At 38.3% G+C, this 19,050-nt stretch overlaps 1 protein-coding gene across 5 annotated transcripts in view; it reads left to right on the forward strand.

Annotated features, from left to right (window-relative positions):
• SORCS1 (sortilin related VPS10 domain containing receptor 1) overlaps positions 1–19,050 on the forward strand; it is a 290,008-nt gene that overhangs the window by 261,703 nt on the left and 9,255 nt on the right. For all 5 annotated transcript variants that reach the window (XM_067000355.1, XM_067000356.1, XM_067000357.1 and 2 more), the window contains exons 20-24: positions 1,334–1,467; positions 3,125–3,248; positions 4,216–4,328; positions 7,536–7,667; positions 17,971–18,070. In XM_067000355.1, the coding sequence (XP_066856456.1) occupies positions 1,334–1,467; positions 3,125–3,248; positions 4,216–4,328; positions 7,536–7,667; positions 17,971–18,070 (603 nt within the window). The remainder of the gene's footprint in view (positions 1–1,333; positions 1,468–3,124; positions 3,249–4,215; positions 4,329–7,535; positions 7,668–17,970; positions 18,071–19,050) is intronic.

Consider the following 19,050-nt stretch of genomic DNA (forward strand, 5'->3'; position numbering starts at 1 on the left):
CTGTGAGAGCAGGCATGGCCAGGTCACAGAAATGTCCCGGAGCAGGGGAATTCGTTTAAAATCATACGGATGAAATTCTGACTTCTCAAGAATTTGTAAGAAGAGTGTTGACTGCTGACTATCAAAGGAAAAATGAGCCACAGTTTGGTCTATAGCAGGCTTTACTTATTCTGATCATGGCTGACTCTTAATTGGGCTGCATCAAGTTAACCAGCAGCTGTGTCTATGTCCCAGAGAAATCTGCATTTTTAGTAATGAGTCAGGAAGAGTGGTCCTTGTTGATATTGGCCTTAGTTATACAGTCTGATTTGGGAGAATTTTTCCATGTCTCTCTGCTTATGTGTGATTTATAGTGTAATAGAGTGTTTGCTCCAAAATGTATAGTGTTTCTCCACATTGAAAAGCAAGGTCTAAGTGGTGATATATTCACAGGATATTTTCTGAAAAATCCTTTCCTGGAATATAAAAGATCCTTTAGCAGGGTATCTCAATTCCATATGAACAATGCAATTGATCCTCCGACGCTGTGGTTTCTGCTTGTCAGCACTGGAAAGCTCACAGATGCAGGATGTGGCCTTAATTTGTTTTAGAAACACATGTCCCCGTATCACCTGGGGATTCTTTCTTTTTTTTTCTCTGTCATTCCTTGGACAATTGTCTTGTTCTCTAAGTGAACAGTCAGAACACATTTAAAAAAAAAAAAATATCTATAGGACAAGATATAACAACAAAGGCCCATCTGTCTCCAGAAGATGGGAATTGTGTAACTCTGGGCATAATGTCACTTGTCAAATGAATTATGTTCTGTTTATACTAAAGAAATAAAAGTGTTTGTTGAGGAAAATGAGGGAGTATAGGGTAACATTAAAATGAAGGCACTCAACGAATAGATATATTCAGACAAAATTTCATCTGGTATAAATAGATACAATATTGCTGAAGTTTTCCAAACCATAGCAATTTGCATCCTCAGAGATGCTCCGTGTCCACTGAAGCTATTTGTCCTGCACATTCTTAAGTCTTCCTGGTGAAGGGCAGAGTCACATAATAGGGGTCTGCCCCTATTGTTTAAGTGGTAAGTATGTGATATTCATGCAGTAAAGAGCCCAAGTTTTTCAGCTCCAGGTACAGGGATGGTTCTTGTTTTATGTGGAACAGATTTAAGCTTGCCTCTCTACAAATGGTACCAAGCCAAGACATTAGATGCCATGCCCCACGGTAATTTAGACATCACCTCTTCCTCTAACCAATGGGTGTCGCCTCAGGTCTCCCCTCTTACCAAGTCAACATTTCACAGAGGGGGAGGACTCACCTCTTGTTTCTGTCTCTGCAGGTCCCTTGGAACATGTTCACTTATCTCTTCCATTTGTCACCACAAAGAACAAGGAGGTCAATGCCACAGCAGTACTGTGGCCAAGTCAAGTGGGAACACTTACTTATGTCTGGTGGTTTGGAAACAACACGGAGGTTTGTATTCCCTATGGACTGAGGTCAAAACAATTTGGGAGGAACTCTCTGACTGAGAAGGGAGGAAAAGAGAGGTCTGGAAATGCTTCTAAATAGTCAAACACAAAAGAAAATTGTAAACCAGAGACAGAGACTAATTATTGGTTCTTTGATGTACCAATGTTGAAACTGTTGGAACTGTTTTGTAATTATTGCTGTGACTTAGCTATAGGGTTTATTGGCATTTCATGCAAATTGCAAATAGGTTTGTCTGCATTTTCACCCAAGGTGGGTGTAGAGAACCAAAGTCCCAAAGACTTCTAGTATGTACTTTCCCACTCGCATTTCTTCAACAGCAACAATAAAAGCTGAAAACTCCATGCGCCACATTCTGCTTCTCTGTGCTTGCAGAGTTTTAGTAAATCTGCACAGGCATTATAACAGTTATTGTACGTACCTTTGAGGCTGAAGTACCCAGAGACCCTAATTAACCTCTAAGGGGAAAGATTCTCATGGATTTTGTAGAGTCAAGAGGGACCTTGAACCACACATGGTTATATTCTGTATAATGCAGGTCAGAGGATTGCATCAGTACTTCCTGCTTTATTTAACTATTTCTGATTAAAGCAAAATCTGACTTTTTTTGGTTGTTTTGCATTAATAACATCCCTCAGATGATGGAGAATTCATTGCTTTTCTTTCTTACCCTCTCCCTCAACTATTTCCCCATAGCTAATTATCCTGAGAGTTAAACATATGCCCTGTGTTTGTAGTCTGAATTTATCTATCTTCAGTTTCAAGCTGTTGGATCGTTACGTCTTTGTGTCTAGATTAAAGAACTCTCTGTAGTATCAGATATCATCTCCCCCTAGAGGTACTTACAGGCTGTGATTGTCACCTTTTAACCTTCCCTCTGATCTACTAAGCTCATAAGTGATCAGAGTTGGTCTAACTCTGTTCTCATTTAAGTGAGAGTTTTACTTCAGACTACAATGGGAACACAGTTTGACTTAATACTGTGTGCTTTGAAGATCTCATCCAGAGTTCATTAATAAGTGAAAATAGAAGTTAGGGCAAAGGCTGCAGAAAGGGGGCACGGCTCATTGATAAACTAATCTGCTCTGTAGAGCAAGGTGAGGAGATCTCTGTCCTCTCTAAAACCCATCAATTTCCAAAAACAATGTCTCCATGTCTAAGAAGTCAAGAGAGCAACTGAGAAATCTTGATTTGCCTCCTGATTTTGTCACAACCTCCTTAAAGTGATCTTAACCAGGTCATTCACAGCTAGACCTGGGGGAGGAGTGTGATACCAGAGCAGTGAGTCTCATGGGTCCTCATATGGACCTCTCTACAGCAAAAGACACTTTAACAGGGGATCCAGAACAGCCATCCTGCTAAGTGGGAAGTTTCCTGGAGACAGATGCTAGGGAATATTGGGATCTTAAAACCTAACTCCTTTAGAAATTTTACATACCCTACTCTGAGCTCTGGGAAGACAACATCATCTGGATCCCTGAGCCTACTCCAGAAAATTGGCTTCCATGTCACAGGACCCTTTCTATGTCTAAGTTTCCAAGCTAAGTTTCCAAAATTATCCCAGTAAGCTAGAGAGCCAAACTATTTGATTTTCCTTCACAGCCATATTAATTTATTTTCTCTTTTTCTGGTGTATTTGCAGCCACTGATCACTTTGGAAGGGAGCATCACATTCACATTTTCTGTGGAAGGGATGAACACCATCACTGTTCAGGTCTCAGCAGGAAACATCATTCTTCAGGACACAAAGACCATTGCTGTGTATGGTGAGCCCTTCCAATTTCATTTCACATAAGATTCTCCATAATCAAGAGCTAGAGACCCAGGTTACCTGGCAGCAACATAAGGTTGTTATTCCAGGATCCTTTGAGTGAGATTGTAAACTCAGTTCCAGTGGTATTAACTCAGCATAAGATCTCTGAAGGCCACTGACTGACATTAGTTCAGACTGAGATGATCACAGAATGTTAATCTCTTTCCCAGAGCCCACTATGTCTGTCATCCAACACAATTATCTAGACTTTAGGTCATTTTGCAAGCTGGTGTTCCCCCATCTTGGCCAGTACAGGCCTCTTTACTCATGCAGAAGCTTCTTGGCTCAAAAAATAAGTCAATGCAGTGTGGTATAGTTCTGGACTGAAATCTATACTGATTTGATGTACTCAGGCCTCAGAAGCAGATATGATTCACAAATACCGTATAGTGTAGATGTAATCTAAGAACCACTGAGAAACCCAGTTTAAATAGTTAAAATGATCATTTCGAACATCTCTGTTAAAGAAAATCAAAGATTAAGAAGTATTTTTTCCAAGTCTAGACCTCTCCCCACCTTTGTCCCTGTCCAGTTAAGATTTCAAATGTTTGAAGCATGTCTGTGAGAGTATAATCACAGCTTCCTTCTCAGGGTTTGCCTGCTTCAGAGGTCAAGATTAAAATATCGTTTATATTCCCAACACAGCTCCCTTTCTAGTGCTATTCATCCATTAAAGTAAGGACCTATTACCTTTTTCAGTTCTGTGACACTCGAGCAGTGAATCTCTCAGATTCTCCAAATCTCTCAGTGAATCTCTCAGATTCACTGCTAGATTCTCTGACAGTGTGTGCATCACCTGCAGATTGATTAAGAAAAGAAAAGGACAAACCGCAGCAAGTTTCACTAGGTTCTGCCATTCATTTGGCACTAGGAGATATTCACAGTCTTTACTTATAGACACCATGTCATTCTATCTGCAGAGCAATTTCAGTCCCTGCGGTTGTCATTCTCCCCAAACCTGGATGACTACAATCCAGATATCCCGGAGTGGAGGAGGGACATTAGTAGAGTAGTCAAGAGAGCCCTGGTGGAGGTAAGTAACGTGCATCATCTTCCTTATGGTGGCTCTAATTTCTGCTTTCTGCCTGTATTAGGGCTGGATACAGTGTTATTTCAAGGTATGTCTTTGTCCTTACCAACTATAAAAGGAGGCTAGGCCAGTGTTTTGAGTCCAGATTCCTAAATTTTAGGTGAAATTACTGCATCCTATGACAAGCTGGTGCTAAGAGTCAGCCTTCAGTTGATTTTTTATTTTTTTTAATTACAGCACATTATATGGAATATTCATGGGAAAATGGCATATAGAAAACGAATGGCTTATATCTGCCTGTAGCTGTACAAATGTCTTTACTGTTGCATTGCAATTCTTACTTCTTTTACTACTATTCTTAGACAGCAGTGGGTGTGCTATTCTAATGAAGTTGCAAATATGCTGTAGGAAACTTAGGAGACCAAAACCAAAACAAATTTCACTACAGAGAAGAGCACCTCAGGAAGTGCTTTATGTCCTTCATATAGCATGAGGCTCGTGGGGCAGGATAGGATGCTATTTTTCCCAGCAACACTGTGGGGCAGCTCTGAAGTTCCTTCTCTAACTCTTGAACAGAGCGTCATAAAACTAGTGTTTGGCTGAAGATGTGGATTTCAAACTGAGGCTGAGATACATTAAAAGAAACAATAGGGGCTTCTCAGCTCAGCAGAAAAATAGTGGAAGGAACTGTCTGAAACAGGTTTGTGTTCACCTGATTAGCGTGCAGTGTCTTTTTAGTCATTTTGCATAAACGATGCCACAAATGAACACATAAGCTTGTTAATAGAATCTACAAACTTTTTGTTCTTTTAAAATTTGAGAAGTACTATTTACAAAAAAAAAAAAAAAGAAGCTGAAAACCTGTCTGGATCCTTACGGAGCTTTTTTTTTTTCTTCTTTTTTTTCTTCAATTTCCTCAAAAGACAGGTGGAAAGGAGAAAAGAAAAAAAAAATAACAGTTTTCTGAAGCTTGTTCTTCTGACTTATTTATGTCTGTATCAAGTATTCAAGGCTCCATTTATCTTCCAGATGAATTTTCAGAATATAAACAACTCAATAAAAGAAAATAAAGCCATGAAAAAAGGATTATAAAACCACAGTACCAAGGCTATGTTCCAAAAGCAGAGCAGTGAAAACAGTCTTTTTTTTTGTTTGAGTTTATAAAAAAATAATAATTGATAGCTAATTATCCCCTTTTATGTAGCTAAATGATTCACCTTAAACAAGCCTTTTGTGAGAAATTCTTATAAAAATTGAAGTTAAAACCAATAGATTTGATGGCAATTAAATACACTGTATAAAAATAAGTTGAATAACTAAATAATTTAACATAAAATTATAGCTGTGCTATAGAATTTTTATGAACTTTTATTAAAGTATTACATTCTTATTACAGAGTCCTACAGACATGGATAAAAATTCTGCATAAGAAATTGTAGTTCTCTATTAAAATCTGATCTTCTCTGTAAGTAGGGATAATTTCAGATTATCACAAAATATCCTCTTTTGTATTACAATTATAATTATTTCCTCACATCATTGATTTTTAGTCCTGTCTCCAACTTTTGATGAAGAAGACAGGAACAAACTGAGCAGTCCAGATTAAAAAAAAATAATAAATCATTCCCAGCCTCAGAAAATGAAGAGTTTACATTAACTGGTAATACTATGTCTTTTTCTTGACATCGTAGAATAATCTTTTAGGCAAGCAGAAATAATACAGCAGTCTACAGAGTACTTGAGTACTACAGAGCATATACAAAACCTTTGTATCGTTATAATTATTCTTCTAAGTTCCCATTAAAACAAACAAAAAAACAGCAACAGAAGGCTGTACTTTTCCATGTCATACAGTGGAAGGAGTGGAAGGGAAGGGTTCCTTTTTTCGTAACTCCGCATGGTATTCACTGAGTTGTGAGCAGTAAGATGTGGAATAGTCACAGAATTAGCTCAAATGATGGAGATCTGTAATCACAATTTTGCTGAAATCCCATCCTCCGTCCATCATTTCCTGGAAAGAATAGATTCTCCAAGTCTTGGGTTGTGAACTACTAGGGAGAAGAATTCATGAGTCTTAAATCTGATTAATGTCTGAGATTGTTTCATGTCCTGACTGCAGGAAATTCTCTGTGTTTGTGTCCAGCTGCTGTGGTCTGCCCTTATGTAAGGGCACTCTATTTTTTTAAATTTTATTTTATTTTCCTGGGAAGGGACCTACCAACATCAGCACTTGGAAACCAAAGATTTAAATCTTTGATTTAAAAGAGGTACCTTTATCTAACCTTGAGATTTAAATTACATGCTGGATAATCCACAACACAAAAAGGAAATTGCGGAAGATTCAGGAAACTATGTTTCTCCTCCTTTTGCCCCATAAAAATTCCTGAAGGTCAATTAGCTCATTTACTGGAGAACACTGCAATCTAATTGTCTAATGCCACAATAACAGCAGCTGAAACTGTACACAGAGGTGGCCCTGGTAGTGATGACTATGGGGTATTTCTTTTCTGAATTTTGGCTAATTTTATATTGAAGAGAGATTTGGGTATAAAATGGTTGTTTAAGATTTTCAGTCAACAAGACAAAAAACTAAAAATTTGCAGATTAATACAATCTTTAACAGCTAAAAAAAAAAAAAAAAAAAAAAGAAGTGTTCCTCATTAAGTTGTGGAACTGACCCAGGATGTGAGCTATAAGAATTTGTTTGGCTTTTGGGATTCAAATCTGATTCATCTTCTTCTCTCTCCCTGAGTCTCCACAAGGCTTTTAAGCTCTGTTTTGACTAATCACACCTCTAGAGTGCAATTCAGCCCACATACCTTGCCCTTTAACATACTGCTTCTTACCATTGACTAAATACAGAACCTCAGGGACCAACTTAGAATAGAGATACAACTTTAAAATAGCTAAATTTAGATACAAATATCATACCATATGTGACCGTTATTTAGCAGCTCCTTTCAGCATGTCTGATTATCACTGTTGCCCTAGGACTCTGTATATTTTACTGGAGTACACGGTAAAATAACTTAGACTGGGAAATTATTATTCCCTGACTTTTGCCTGTGCTGGATTTTAACAAGATTCTCCTTGTAGTACAAGATGTTCCTTATGTCATTTGTGTAAGTATTGTGATGCCTTCACAAAGAAGTTGTGAGCACTCGATGCCATCCCTGCTGTTTATCTGTCCATTAATTGTCTATGTGTCAGGCAACAGGTATTTCAAGCAAGCATATTCTGGTCGCAGTGCTCCCTGGTCTGCCCACATCTGCTGAACTCTTCATTTTACCTTATCAAGATGCCCCAGCAGAAAATAAAAGAAAAACAGAAGACCTAGAACAGGTATTGTGTATGTTTCTTGGAGAAGTATATGTTTACATGTGTTTATGTATATGGGGTTTCCAAGACAGGTTAGAAAAAATTATGGTATAATTGCATTGGATTTACAGGGGTCTAAACAATGACTGTAGTATGTGCTATATCCTTTTTTTTTTTTTTTTTTTCTTTTTCCTAGCAGTGTAAAAAGATTTGATGGTATATTTAGGAGTGGAGAGTGGAGACTCCCATTTGGTACACCTCAATAATGTTAAATTGGCATAAATTTGCATGATGTCACATTCTCTTACTTACAAGAGAACAGAAATTCTGTTCTACCTCATGGAAGTAGCAAAAAAACAGAAAGGATTTAGGGGATTATTCCTGCCTACATGTACTGGAGTAGCTTCATCAGGCCAAGTTTATGAGGTTGTTAAGAATCTGAACAAACACTGGAGGACAAGGCTGGGTGGTAGACCTGAGAAGATCAGAATTTCATTGACTTTAAGACACAGGGGTGGGGTTAGATTATCCTGCCTGCTGTCTTCATAATGCTAGAAGTGGAATTCAGTCACTCTCGTATGTTCTCTTGGTATGAGACTGAATGAAGGTTGTGGTGAACAGGAAACTATAACTACCTGCAAACCCAAAAGATTCTGCCCGTGAGTGGGCCTACCATGATTACGACTAACAGTTAAACACTGTGCTGGGCAGAAATCCTGACATAGCTCTCACTTTATCTCAGGTTCTAGAGATAAAGATAATTATCCCTGAGTGTAGCTCTGCCTCCCCACACAGCATGTCAGTGACCCAAGCAGATATACCCCATGTCGGTGTAAGCTATATGAGCATTGGGGTAGAGGGTGTCATCAGCTCACAAATCTTAGCCTCAGTGTTATGGTAAAACCCTCAGCATTATTGGATGCCTGCTAATCCACTGGATGGCAGAAGGGATTTAGTGTTTCTCTTTGTATTTGCCCCTGAATTTCTAAATGAGTAATGTCTTCTCTTCAGTGTGTGTGTCAACATTATCTTCCCTTTCTTGTATTCTTATTTTCTAATAGTCTTTTCCTCTGCCTGATCTGTAATTGTCTGTTGCAATTGCCTCTTGAAGTGTTCTAAAGCCTTGTTAACAAACTCAGCCATGGGCTTCAAATCACTAGGTCACCCATATTCTTAAGCTTTCCCTTGCTCAGCATCCCTAGCCATCATACTTTTTCTTTTTTTTTTCTTTTTTTTTTTTTCTTTTGACAAATGACTTTCCTCTGCAATTTTCCTCCACCCATATAATAAACAAAAAAGATGGAGATTTACTGCTCTGCCAAACCTTTCCTTCCCTTTCTCCTTTATCCCCCTTCTCTTTTACTCCATCTCAAATTGGCAAGGAAGCCAGTCCATAAACTATCAAATTTACATCTGACCCAGCTCTCCTCTGGCACTCAGCAACTTATTGTATTCTGCCAGTTAGCCCTTCTCTATTTACCACTCTCTTTCTTCTCCCTGTAAAAATGGAGTCTCTGTGGCTGTGAAGAAAGGGAGCTCTGACAGTGCTCTCATGACCCTTTTAATGGACAAAAAGAAATGTCATTTTCAGTGGGACTCCAGCAACTTGTCTGGCATCCTGCAGGGTCAAACAGTAACTTTTGCAAAGAAAGAAATTATTTGCCATTTGCAGCCAGATGCTTCTTACAGAGAAGTATCCTCCCTGCTCCCATCAGGATGATCAGAACATATTTCTTATTAGTCTGTGGGTTCCACATTCCCCTTCAGAGTTATTAGAGGAGAAAATGGCATTGTTTTCAGTAGGAACTGCCTGAGGAAGGCCCCAAAAAGTGTTTCTCTCCTCAGCACTGAAGAGTATTCTAATACTGTTCCTGTTTTGCCATCCATTTGGCCTGTAATCCTTTACTATCCCTTTCTCAAAGTGTTTCCAGAGCACATTCAATGAGATGAGTACTGTGAGCAGATGTTTTTGTTGATGACAGCTTAAGTTGCTTCTTAGGTACTTTATGAGGCATAGTTTTCTTTTCTGGTTGGAAAAGAAATCTGTTTTGTGTTCATAAGCATGCATCAAACCATTCAAATGAAAGTATGTGAGATTGTGTGTTTGCAGGTGCAGACCCAAAGGAGTTATTTTCCTGGATAACTTTTCTAATTTGGAAGGGAAACTTCAAATTGTACAGGAACAAAATTGAAATAGTTTACATAAACACTGCAAGGGGAAAAAAAAATCTCAAGTAAGCACTTAATTGTATAGGTTCATTTTTTCATCGTGTCGTATCACATGTGGAAGCTGATCTACAAACCTAAGACTCATGGTGAGCCTGTGCAGAGACACCAAGCCAAACTGTTTCTGCTTCTGGAAAACTCGCTGTCAGAATAAATCAAATGGAAACGAGATTCAGAAATTAATGTCTCTATACTGCAAAAGCTCTTGTTTCAGTACCTGAGAGATGGAAAAATGTAATTCTCTCTCAAAATCAAAAGTTAGTGAAACAAAGCAAAACACCACAAAATGACACCATGCACACCATAGGCCCAAATTTGCCAGGACAATGTACTATAACCTCCTCCTTCTCTTCTCCTCCTATTAGAGCCACATAATGTTATCATGTATTCTTGTGCTCATATGTTGTGGATGTGGTGATATAGCTGTGCAACCACCATATTCACATGCCAAGTACCAGAACAGAGACAAGAGACAGTCTATGGTCCTGATATTCAGCTCTTCCAATCTGGGACTGAAAGGGGGGAGCCATGTAAATCATGTGGGTTATGCAAAGATTACGGACTTTTGTCACCTAGATCAGGCAAGGCCAAGGGAAGCTGATGGAGAGGGATGAAGGGAAAAGAAACAGTAGCAGAAGAGGGGCTTCAAACTACATCTCCCCACAGGGAACTCCTGAAGTTGCTGCAGGCTGTGTCATAGAGTTTTTTGGTCATTTGCTTAACCAAGCAGTATTTAATCCCCAGAGCTATACTGTAAATCTGGCACATAACTAATGACCATGGGGGTCTTACTTTCTTGATGTTTCCTCTGGATGCAGATTAAGCTGTTCAGTTTGTGTCTGGTACATAGTCATTTGTCTTTTTAAGCACACCTTTGGGTCTATCTGGCCAGACTCTAGGTGGCCTTTGGTACTTAGTTCCCATTGATTTCAAAGGCAGCTAGATGTCCACTGTCCCTTGAGAACTTAGGTCTCAGTTGCCATATATCAAAGTTGACTAAACACAGAAAGTCATAAATTGCTGGGTACATAAATCGTGGGACTGTCAAAGTGCATAAATTGGGCTATGGACTGCACTGCGCTACACAGTTCCATGCACTTTTCCATTAGAACAGTGCATTTGTGTCTCGTGCTCTTGTTGAGACTAGGTGGCTAGATGGTGGATGTCATTTTCTCTTTGAGTTGATGTACCACTCTCATTCAAGTGCCCCAAATTATTTTTTCTGTGTAAGCACAGTACAAATTGGCTTCATATTTCTTTACAGATTACATTTACAAATGTGAACTCTGCATTCCTGATATTTCCCATGGGAGAATGAAGTCCCCTTAAATCAGTCTAACTGCTCTTGACAGATGAAAAACAAAAGCTGTGTATGAAACCAGGGACATTTTCTCAATGTGCAGCATGGGACAATTCCATCTGACACATAAATACAGAGTTTGTGAGGACCTCAGATTACTTTGTCCGCTCAACTTTCTGTAGTCATTGTAAACTTATTCTTCACAGCTTCATAAAAATTAAAAGGCATTTTCAACCTGTGGAATCCCCAAGCATTTTGCATATGAAAAAAATACAATAAAATAAAATAATCTTGTATTCATGACCAGAATGCTGTAAATTTGTCTGTTAAAAAATAAAATAAAATAAATGTGTAACTGTTTTCCCTGCTTTATTTCACATCAAATATGGACAGACAACCAACCTGCTTAAAAAAGTAGAAATAATTTGCAGTTGTAAAATGCTGCTGCTTCATTTATGTGTTGTCACTGCAACACCTCTAAAATATCCCAAATCTTGCATAAGCAGTCACTGAAAATAACCCTTAGCCACTTGGTCCGGAATGCAACTGTTACACCGTCTTTATGGACAGGCTTGGTGAATGTGATGATTACAGAACTCATATCTGCTTGTTTCAAAAGCCTTGAATTCTTCCTCTTCAGCGAAAGGCAAACCTCTGATTAGTAGCATTTCAAGTAATTTTTTTGAGTAATTTTAGCACTAATACGATATAAAATGAATGCACAGTAGGAAGATATTCTACTTAAAATTCAGTAGAGGGCAGTGATACAAATGCACAGATACAAACACTCATTTTTTTTCAGTGTACAGTTTTATTCCATATGAGGATTCTGAATAGTTGTCTTTTTATTATGCATTTCACAAATTTTATTCTCTCCACATTGTTTGCTAGAGGAGTCTTTTTGTCAACTGCAGGAAATGTGTCGCCTGTTAAGTCAAATGAGATGTAAACAGGAAATACATGAGAACTCTAAAGAGATGTTTTCATATGTTTTCATGTGTCTCCCTTTAGTTCTCTATTTGCATTCTTTTACCTGGCCTATTCAAAATAGCTGTAAAAGCAGAATGCAAAAGAGATGCAAGAGCAACTAGTTAGTGACATCTGAGATCATTAATCTTTTCTCTGAAAAGAGCTATCAGCAATGTAGCAAGCATGATGGAGTCTTTGGCAAATGGCAACACCAGCTGGTGGGTAGCCAACTGTCATCAACAGATTGCAGCTGTGGCCACTATCCGTATCCAGCCAAAGAGATGGGAAATGACATGTATGACTGAATGGGTAGTGATGAACTGAGGAGACAAAATATCTCTGGCATTAACATTAGAGATACCGGTGCTCAGGAAGTCTGTATGTGCGTATGTCTTAGGATTTGTTCCTTAAAGCAGATTTAGTTATGTTTTTGCTTCATTGTAGCTGCTGTAGCTTCTATTTTTATTTATGCTGGTTTCTCAACCACTTTCCTAAGCTTTAGTGGCTTTAGTGTTTTAACATATTTACTTTCATTACTTTTATTTCCTCTGATGTATTTCAGATATGCCCATCAACAAAAATATTTTAGCAAGGCCATGACAATGAACACCTTCAAATCCTACAGAAAATGATGCCAATCAGTCCTAGAAATTAAATTCCATTAGGAAGAATGGCAAATCATCTAGTATTTGCTATGAGCTTTTTTTTAAACATCTGTAGCTTTGTATGCAGACCAAGTCTTTCATTGGGTGCTTGAGGAATGTTGGGCCAGTAAGAAGTAAAGGCAGCTGGGAAAAGAATGGAATAATATCTACTACAGGGCCTTGTTCCAAAAGCTTTTTTTCCCTAGCTAATTTTCTTGATCAGCTGCTTGTGTGCCTTAGAAGAGCTATCTATATGTTTTGTCTTAATGTCATCGAATTGACTTCTGCCATGTCACTCTCAGTCCTCTCATTTTTGCTCAGTGTACAGAGCAGCTCTTGATTTGCAAGCCTCCTTCTCCTTTGTCTACCTAAAGTGTATCTTTGCTTTTATGTTCAGGGTCTCTCTGGGTTCATATCTGCTGATCAGTTATCGTTCCAGAGTAACCACAGGAACGTCCTCCTCCTTGTGCTCTCACAATATCTCTTGATACTAATGGCAGCTTGAATTTTGCATCTTTCATCAAGGGATCTCAAGAAATTTCTGCCTGACCTGTGTAAGTCAGTGATACTGGTGTTTTCAGTGCTAAGGCAAGTGAGGTTCAGAGGCTTCAATGAGAAGTAAACAAAGCCTTCTAGCGAGTGGCACAGTTTAATATAATCCACATTTGCCCTGACTCCACATTCACTTTTGTATTACCAGTTCAAGTTGCTTCCTACTAATCAATGTGCATGATTCTTCCCTTAGTTGTTTATTGATTTACCCAATGAATTGAATAGAACTGTAGCACTCATTAGTTAAGATCCTTACACATTATCTTTAAAATGATCTAGATTCTTAACTAGTACATACTGGCACAGTTGAATCACATTCAATTAGTCTAAACTAATTTACACCAGAGATTTCAAAATTCAATATAAGTATGGGAAAAATACTCTTCTGAGTGATAATTCTGTTTCTTGGTGCACACAGCTCTTTCATGGTCCTAATTCTGACAAAATGCTAAAAGAAGCTAAATTAATTTCTGTGTTGTTCCATTTTTAAATTGGAATCTCTTTTCTTTTCCTTCTCAAATTGTCTGTTATTATTATTCATTATGTGTCCTTTGATGAAAAATGATACATGAAGAATGGTTTCTATTACTGAATTATTTTTGCACATCATGCTTAATTCTGCAAATGAAGCAGATGAAGTCAATGAGGCTCAGTTAAGGACCAAAACTAATTCTGAAAGCTAATTATTTTCACAAGGGAGACTCTTCAAGACTATAAATTAGGAGGTTGCTATTCTAAGACGTTATGTCTTCAGCTGAGTTATGTCTTCAGGAGTGAGAGAGGAACAGGGACATTCCTGAGGCCAACCTGTTCCCCAGCTGAGGGTTCAGCTGTTCAATTAGAGTCATGTAACTATTCATGAAATAAATAGGCATTTTGATGTTTTCTCATCTGTTTTTTAAACACAAGAGCTTCCATAGTACCACTTTAAATACAGACATAAAGGGAGGCACAAGACCTAAATTGTTTCCTATTGAAATTATTTCATTACCTCAGTGACTGAGATCAACCTTTGTGTGGAGATTTATTTCAAAAACATTTTGTTAACATTGAGCACAAATCATAGAGTCCACTAACTTGTGATCCACTGAGCTAGAAAATGACTTGATAGAATAAGAAAGGCAGAAATGTCACTTCTCCAACTTTCTGAGTGCATATCTACAGTTCACAGATCCCCTTGAGACTGTGTGGTAAATATAATCAGGACCAATTTACTCTGGAGAGTTGTGTCCAATTCCAATGTGAAGTTGGCCCGTGAACTGTGTGTAACTTGCTCATTGACCTCAAATAATGAAGTTTGTAGGTCTTTGTATATGATTTATATTTCAGATTATCTTTAGGTGTACAGAATATTTTTTTTCCCTCTTTCTACACTGCTAATATGTCTGTTCCAAAGAGAATCTGATTTTCCATATAGAGGGAAAGGAAAACATTGTAGCAAGCAAGCAAACATTTTAAAAACATGTCTGAATGCATCTGTTCTTCCCTCAGAAGTATATGTCAGGAGTCTCCAGAGCCGCATGCAGAAAGCTGATGTCTGATTCTCACTTAGAATCACAGAATCATAGAATATCCCGAGTTGGAAGGGACCCATAAGGATCATGGAGTCCAAATCCTGGCACCACACAGGTCTACCCAAAAATTCTTGGGCTGTTACTCATTTTTAGATTTGTTCAGAGTTCATAAAGACCCACGCAAAAAGTTGCACCCAAAAAGCCAGAGAGAGCAGGTAATTAATTGAGCCAAGTAAATAAGCTGTGTACTCTGAACAGCATGAACAGTTGCTGTCTGTTCTGACTCTTTGCGTATAGTCTTGGAACAGTGATGGCTACTTCAGGCTTCTGCTGAAATATTGATGATTTCAGGCAGAAATCATTTTTTTTTTCTGAGTTGCATTTGTACAGGATGTAGTACTATGAGGTCCTCATTCACGACAAGGTAACAGTGCAACACAAAAACAATAAAATCCAGTTGCGTGTTTTTCTGTTCCTTTCTTCATTTTTCTTACTATTTCACTCTTACTACCTCTCCCCTTCCTATGAATCCTTTTCATCAGATTGCCAACCAAGAATATTGGTTGAGCTTTCCCTCATGCTCAGCTTGCCTGCTGGGAGGCAGCCACAGCTGCTCTCAGCTGCAATGTCCCTACTGGTGGTGGTGTTTTGCCCTCTTCTCTCTGCGCTTCAGGAGTCCTCAGGCAGGCCAGGTGTCTTTCACATTATTGGTGCAAAACAAAATCTCTGGTCCCATCTCATGCTGACTTTCTTGAGGTTCTCCTATTCTTCCATCTCTTGCCCAAATCTTTGATGAAGCCCCTAGTAGGTAACATCACTTTCAAGTTGCGTTCTCAGTTATACATCACATGTTAAGACCTTCTTTATATAGAGGGAATCACATATGGCTTTTACACTGTTTCCCTGACCATTTTGTGCAGCCCTCACACCATGTTGAAGAGGAATGACACAACGAGGTGGTTGGCTGTTCAGTTCACTGTCTTGTGGTTGCTTTTTTTCGTAGGCTCAGCTGCCCCAGCAGTATCAGGATCTCACAGCACAAAGGATGAAGATAATTCCTGCAGGGCTATCGAGAAGAGTTTTTAGGTCACGTTTGGGACTGGAAATGACCAGGATGATATTTCTCCCTGTTTCCATGAGCCATTAATGTACCTGGTTTACAGCATATCCATCTGCATCTGTTGCTCCAGTTTTAGAGATGAAGCGCTCTTTATAGTTGTCACTCTTGGTTATTAATATGCTCAAATTCTTAAAGAGGGATATAATTTGCTTCCCAGGCTTTCTTCATGTACTGCACAGCTTTGTGTCACCATCCCTGCTGCTCTGAGCTCACCAGATGGCTCTTTGTAAGCAGGTGGTATTTTTTCTTGCTATTGGAAGAAATATATTTACTGCTCATTCTGGCACCCATGAAAAAAAAATGTAAACTTTAAAGAGATATATTAAAAAGATAAATAAAATGCCTGTAAGAGTTATTGCCAAATTGTTATTGGACCAAAGGCACCTATTCAAGTGATCAGCAGCCAAAAATGAAGTGTACAAGCCAAGAGTATTGAAAGAACCATTAAGAATGTTAAAAAAATAGAAGAGGCAGATAAATCTCATACTGTGATGAATGATAGCCAAGGAACATCTAATCATATCAGGATAGCATTTACTGAAATAACTCAACCACACAAAAATGAACATGAAAAAGATGGTTTAAAAATTATTGGAATGTTCTTTTTCTGACAATTTTTCATTAATCTTCAAGAAGAAATACAGATTTATTTAAAACAAATTAAATTAAGCATTGAACAGTACTATACCTACTGATCTTGGTATGGCTGTAAAAGCACAGCATTCTCTGCAATTGCATACAGGTTGTGGAGTGGTGTTCGTTGTTGTTGTTATGTTCCAACTACCACTACCTAATAAGCGAACATTCAAAACAGTGGATATGTTCCTTTGGAAAACTGCTTAGCGCTGCAAGAAAAGATAAAATAGATGAAACACCTAGAGAATGAACATACAGAAGAAGCACAGCAAACTGTCAACAGCATGTCTACAGGCTTCCATTCTTTGATTAATCTATCTGGATTTTTGCTTTTGATAGCAAGATGCATGAAACTTCTTGGATACAATTGAAGTGATATGGAGAAAGTGGTGTATGTGCATGATATGAAAAACCGGCTCAAAGAAAAAATAATGTTTAGTAACAAATTGGACTGGAGCTTGACTCTTACTGTACAGGTTTCACAGGGTCTTATCTCAACAAATTTTCATCTTTTCTGTTTCATGCTTTAAGGATGAATAACCTGTTTTCATTTTTTCTAGAGCTCTATTGTTGTCCTCACAGTTATGGAAGAACAATTGAGAGATATAAATGTTCTGTGGGAGTTCTCTCGCATGAAAGAGAGAACATAAGAACATGTTCTCTCTGTGTAACCCAGAAGAATAGATATAACATGCATTTTGTGTAAGACAAACACACTGTATTCAGTCAACAGCATAGACACTTTCAGAGTTTCAAGCTGTTTCTGGTATGTACTTAAGAATAAGGGAGCAGCTGGCTTGAAACTCAGAGTTGGATAAATTAAATTTGTTTCTAGGACTTGAAATTCAATGCAAGCTGGGGTAAGGACTTAAACCATTCATTTTGATTCAGGTGTATCAAATGTTGTCAACATGCTCTAAGATCATAAAGCTGACCACTCAGTGAATAAGAAGTTGTTTGTTTTGAGTAAATGAGTATTAACAATTTAAATGCTTGTCTTTATTTGGGTATTAAATAGAATTCACTGATTTACTATTGCAGGATTGTCCTGCAGGCACTCATACTGGTGTAATGTTCCTTTGAGGCTCAATCCCTTTTTGCTGTTGGGCTGCTCCTAAAGCAGTGTGATGGGACAATTTGTTGGTATCAGTCATTGCTACCCATCCACATACCACTCTGGATATAAAGCTGGCAGACATGTTCAGCTGCCACTAAACCCCCGTATATAAGGTACAGAATTTGTACTCTGAAAGTCTGATAACTCTGCAAAATCTTTGTTTTGTATACAGCTCCATTCCCTATCCACCTACTGTCAATCTAAACTGATGATAAAGAAACAAATATATATTTTTATTCTTGTTTCCAGATTTCAGAAATACTGGTCCAGAAACTGAAGCAAAACTTTGTCCATTTTGATTTGAAGCCAGGGGTTCGGATTCTTGTGCATGCTGCCCATTTAACAGCAGGTCAGTGTCCTCTTCCTTTGTACACCCTCTGTGTTGATCTGTAGCACAACTCAGTGTATGCGCAGATATTAAAATGCCCACTATGCCTCACCTGTCTTTGTCATGCCAAAAAAGTATAGTGGCACTTTTGTTTTTAGGTATTACTGTTTATTTATGTCAAGAACTTGCTGTTGTGTTGGAAATACAGTATAACTAGCAGTAGAAGTATGTGCTTTTCTGCTGTTTCTGAAATATTTAACAGCTAAGCAACACCATGATGTATTCAGTCTGGATCGCAGACTGCAAGGGTTACCAGCTAGCTTTGTACATTTTCTGGTATTTTAGAGTCAATGAGCATTCATATCAACTAAGCATAGCTCAGAAGTTGTTCAGCAGTCAGAAAGACCAGAATCAATTTGCATGAGCACACACACAAGATTAGGCAGTTTGCCCTTTAACTAATCCTATCTCAAAATGAACCATCTTCGAAGTCCTTATATTTAATTACATGTGTCTCTGTGTTTTCTCTATGCTAAACCCTCATTTCACAGCCTGTTTAACTATTGCAGGAGATGGAACATACTAATCCATGCTCAGGATTCTTAGGAATTGCTTTTCCCTAGGATTTGCTGGGGAAAACTCATAATTCTGATCAGTTGTTGTCAGTTTCTCTGATAACAGGCAAATAAAAAGCCTCAGTTCACTCGCATCAGTGAACTGCTCTACAAAACCCTTTGCATGGTGTGAACAGGTCTGCCCAAACTGGTGTCAGCCCATGTGGTGCCTTGTCAATAAAGGGTAAGAAGAGACTGTTAAGAAGGTGTAGTGTGACTGCATTTAAATCCTCCTGAAAGAAAGCCTTGATGTTTGCAATACTTCATGTTTCCTAAGTATGCAATACTTCATGTTTCCTAAGTAGAACTCGCTAATAGCTGCTCTGCAACTATTGCTGCATGTTTAGCTTTCCATTATCGGTGGAACAGATGATCAGATGCTTACTT

The sequence above is a fragment of the Anser cygnoides genome, chromosome 7 (assembly GCF_040182565.1).
Source record: "Anser cygnoides isolate HZ-2024a breed goose chromosome 7, Taihu_goose_T2T_genome, whole genome shotgun sequence".
Lineage (NCBI taxonomy): Eukaryota > Metazoa > Chordata > Aves > Anseriformes > Anatidae > Anser > Anser cygnoides.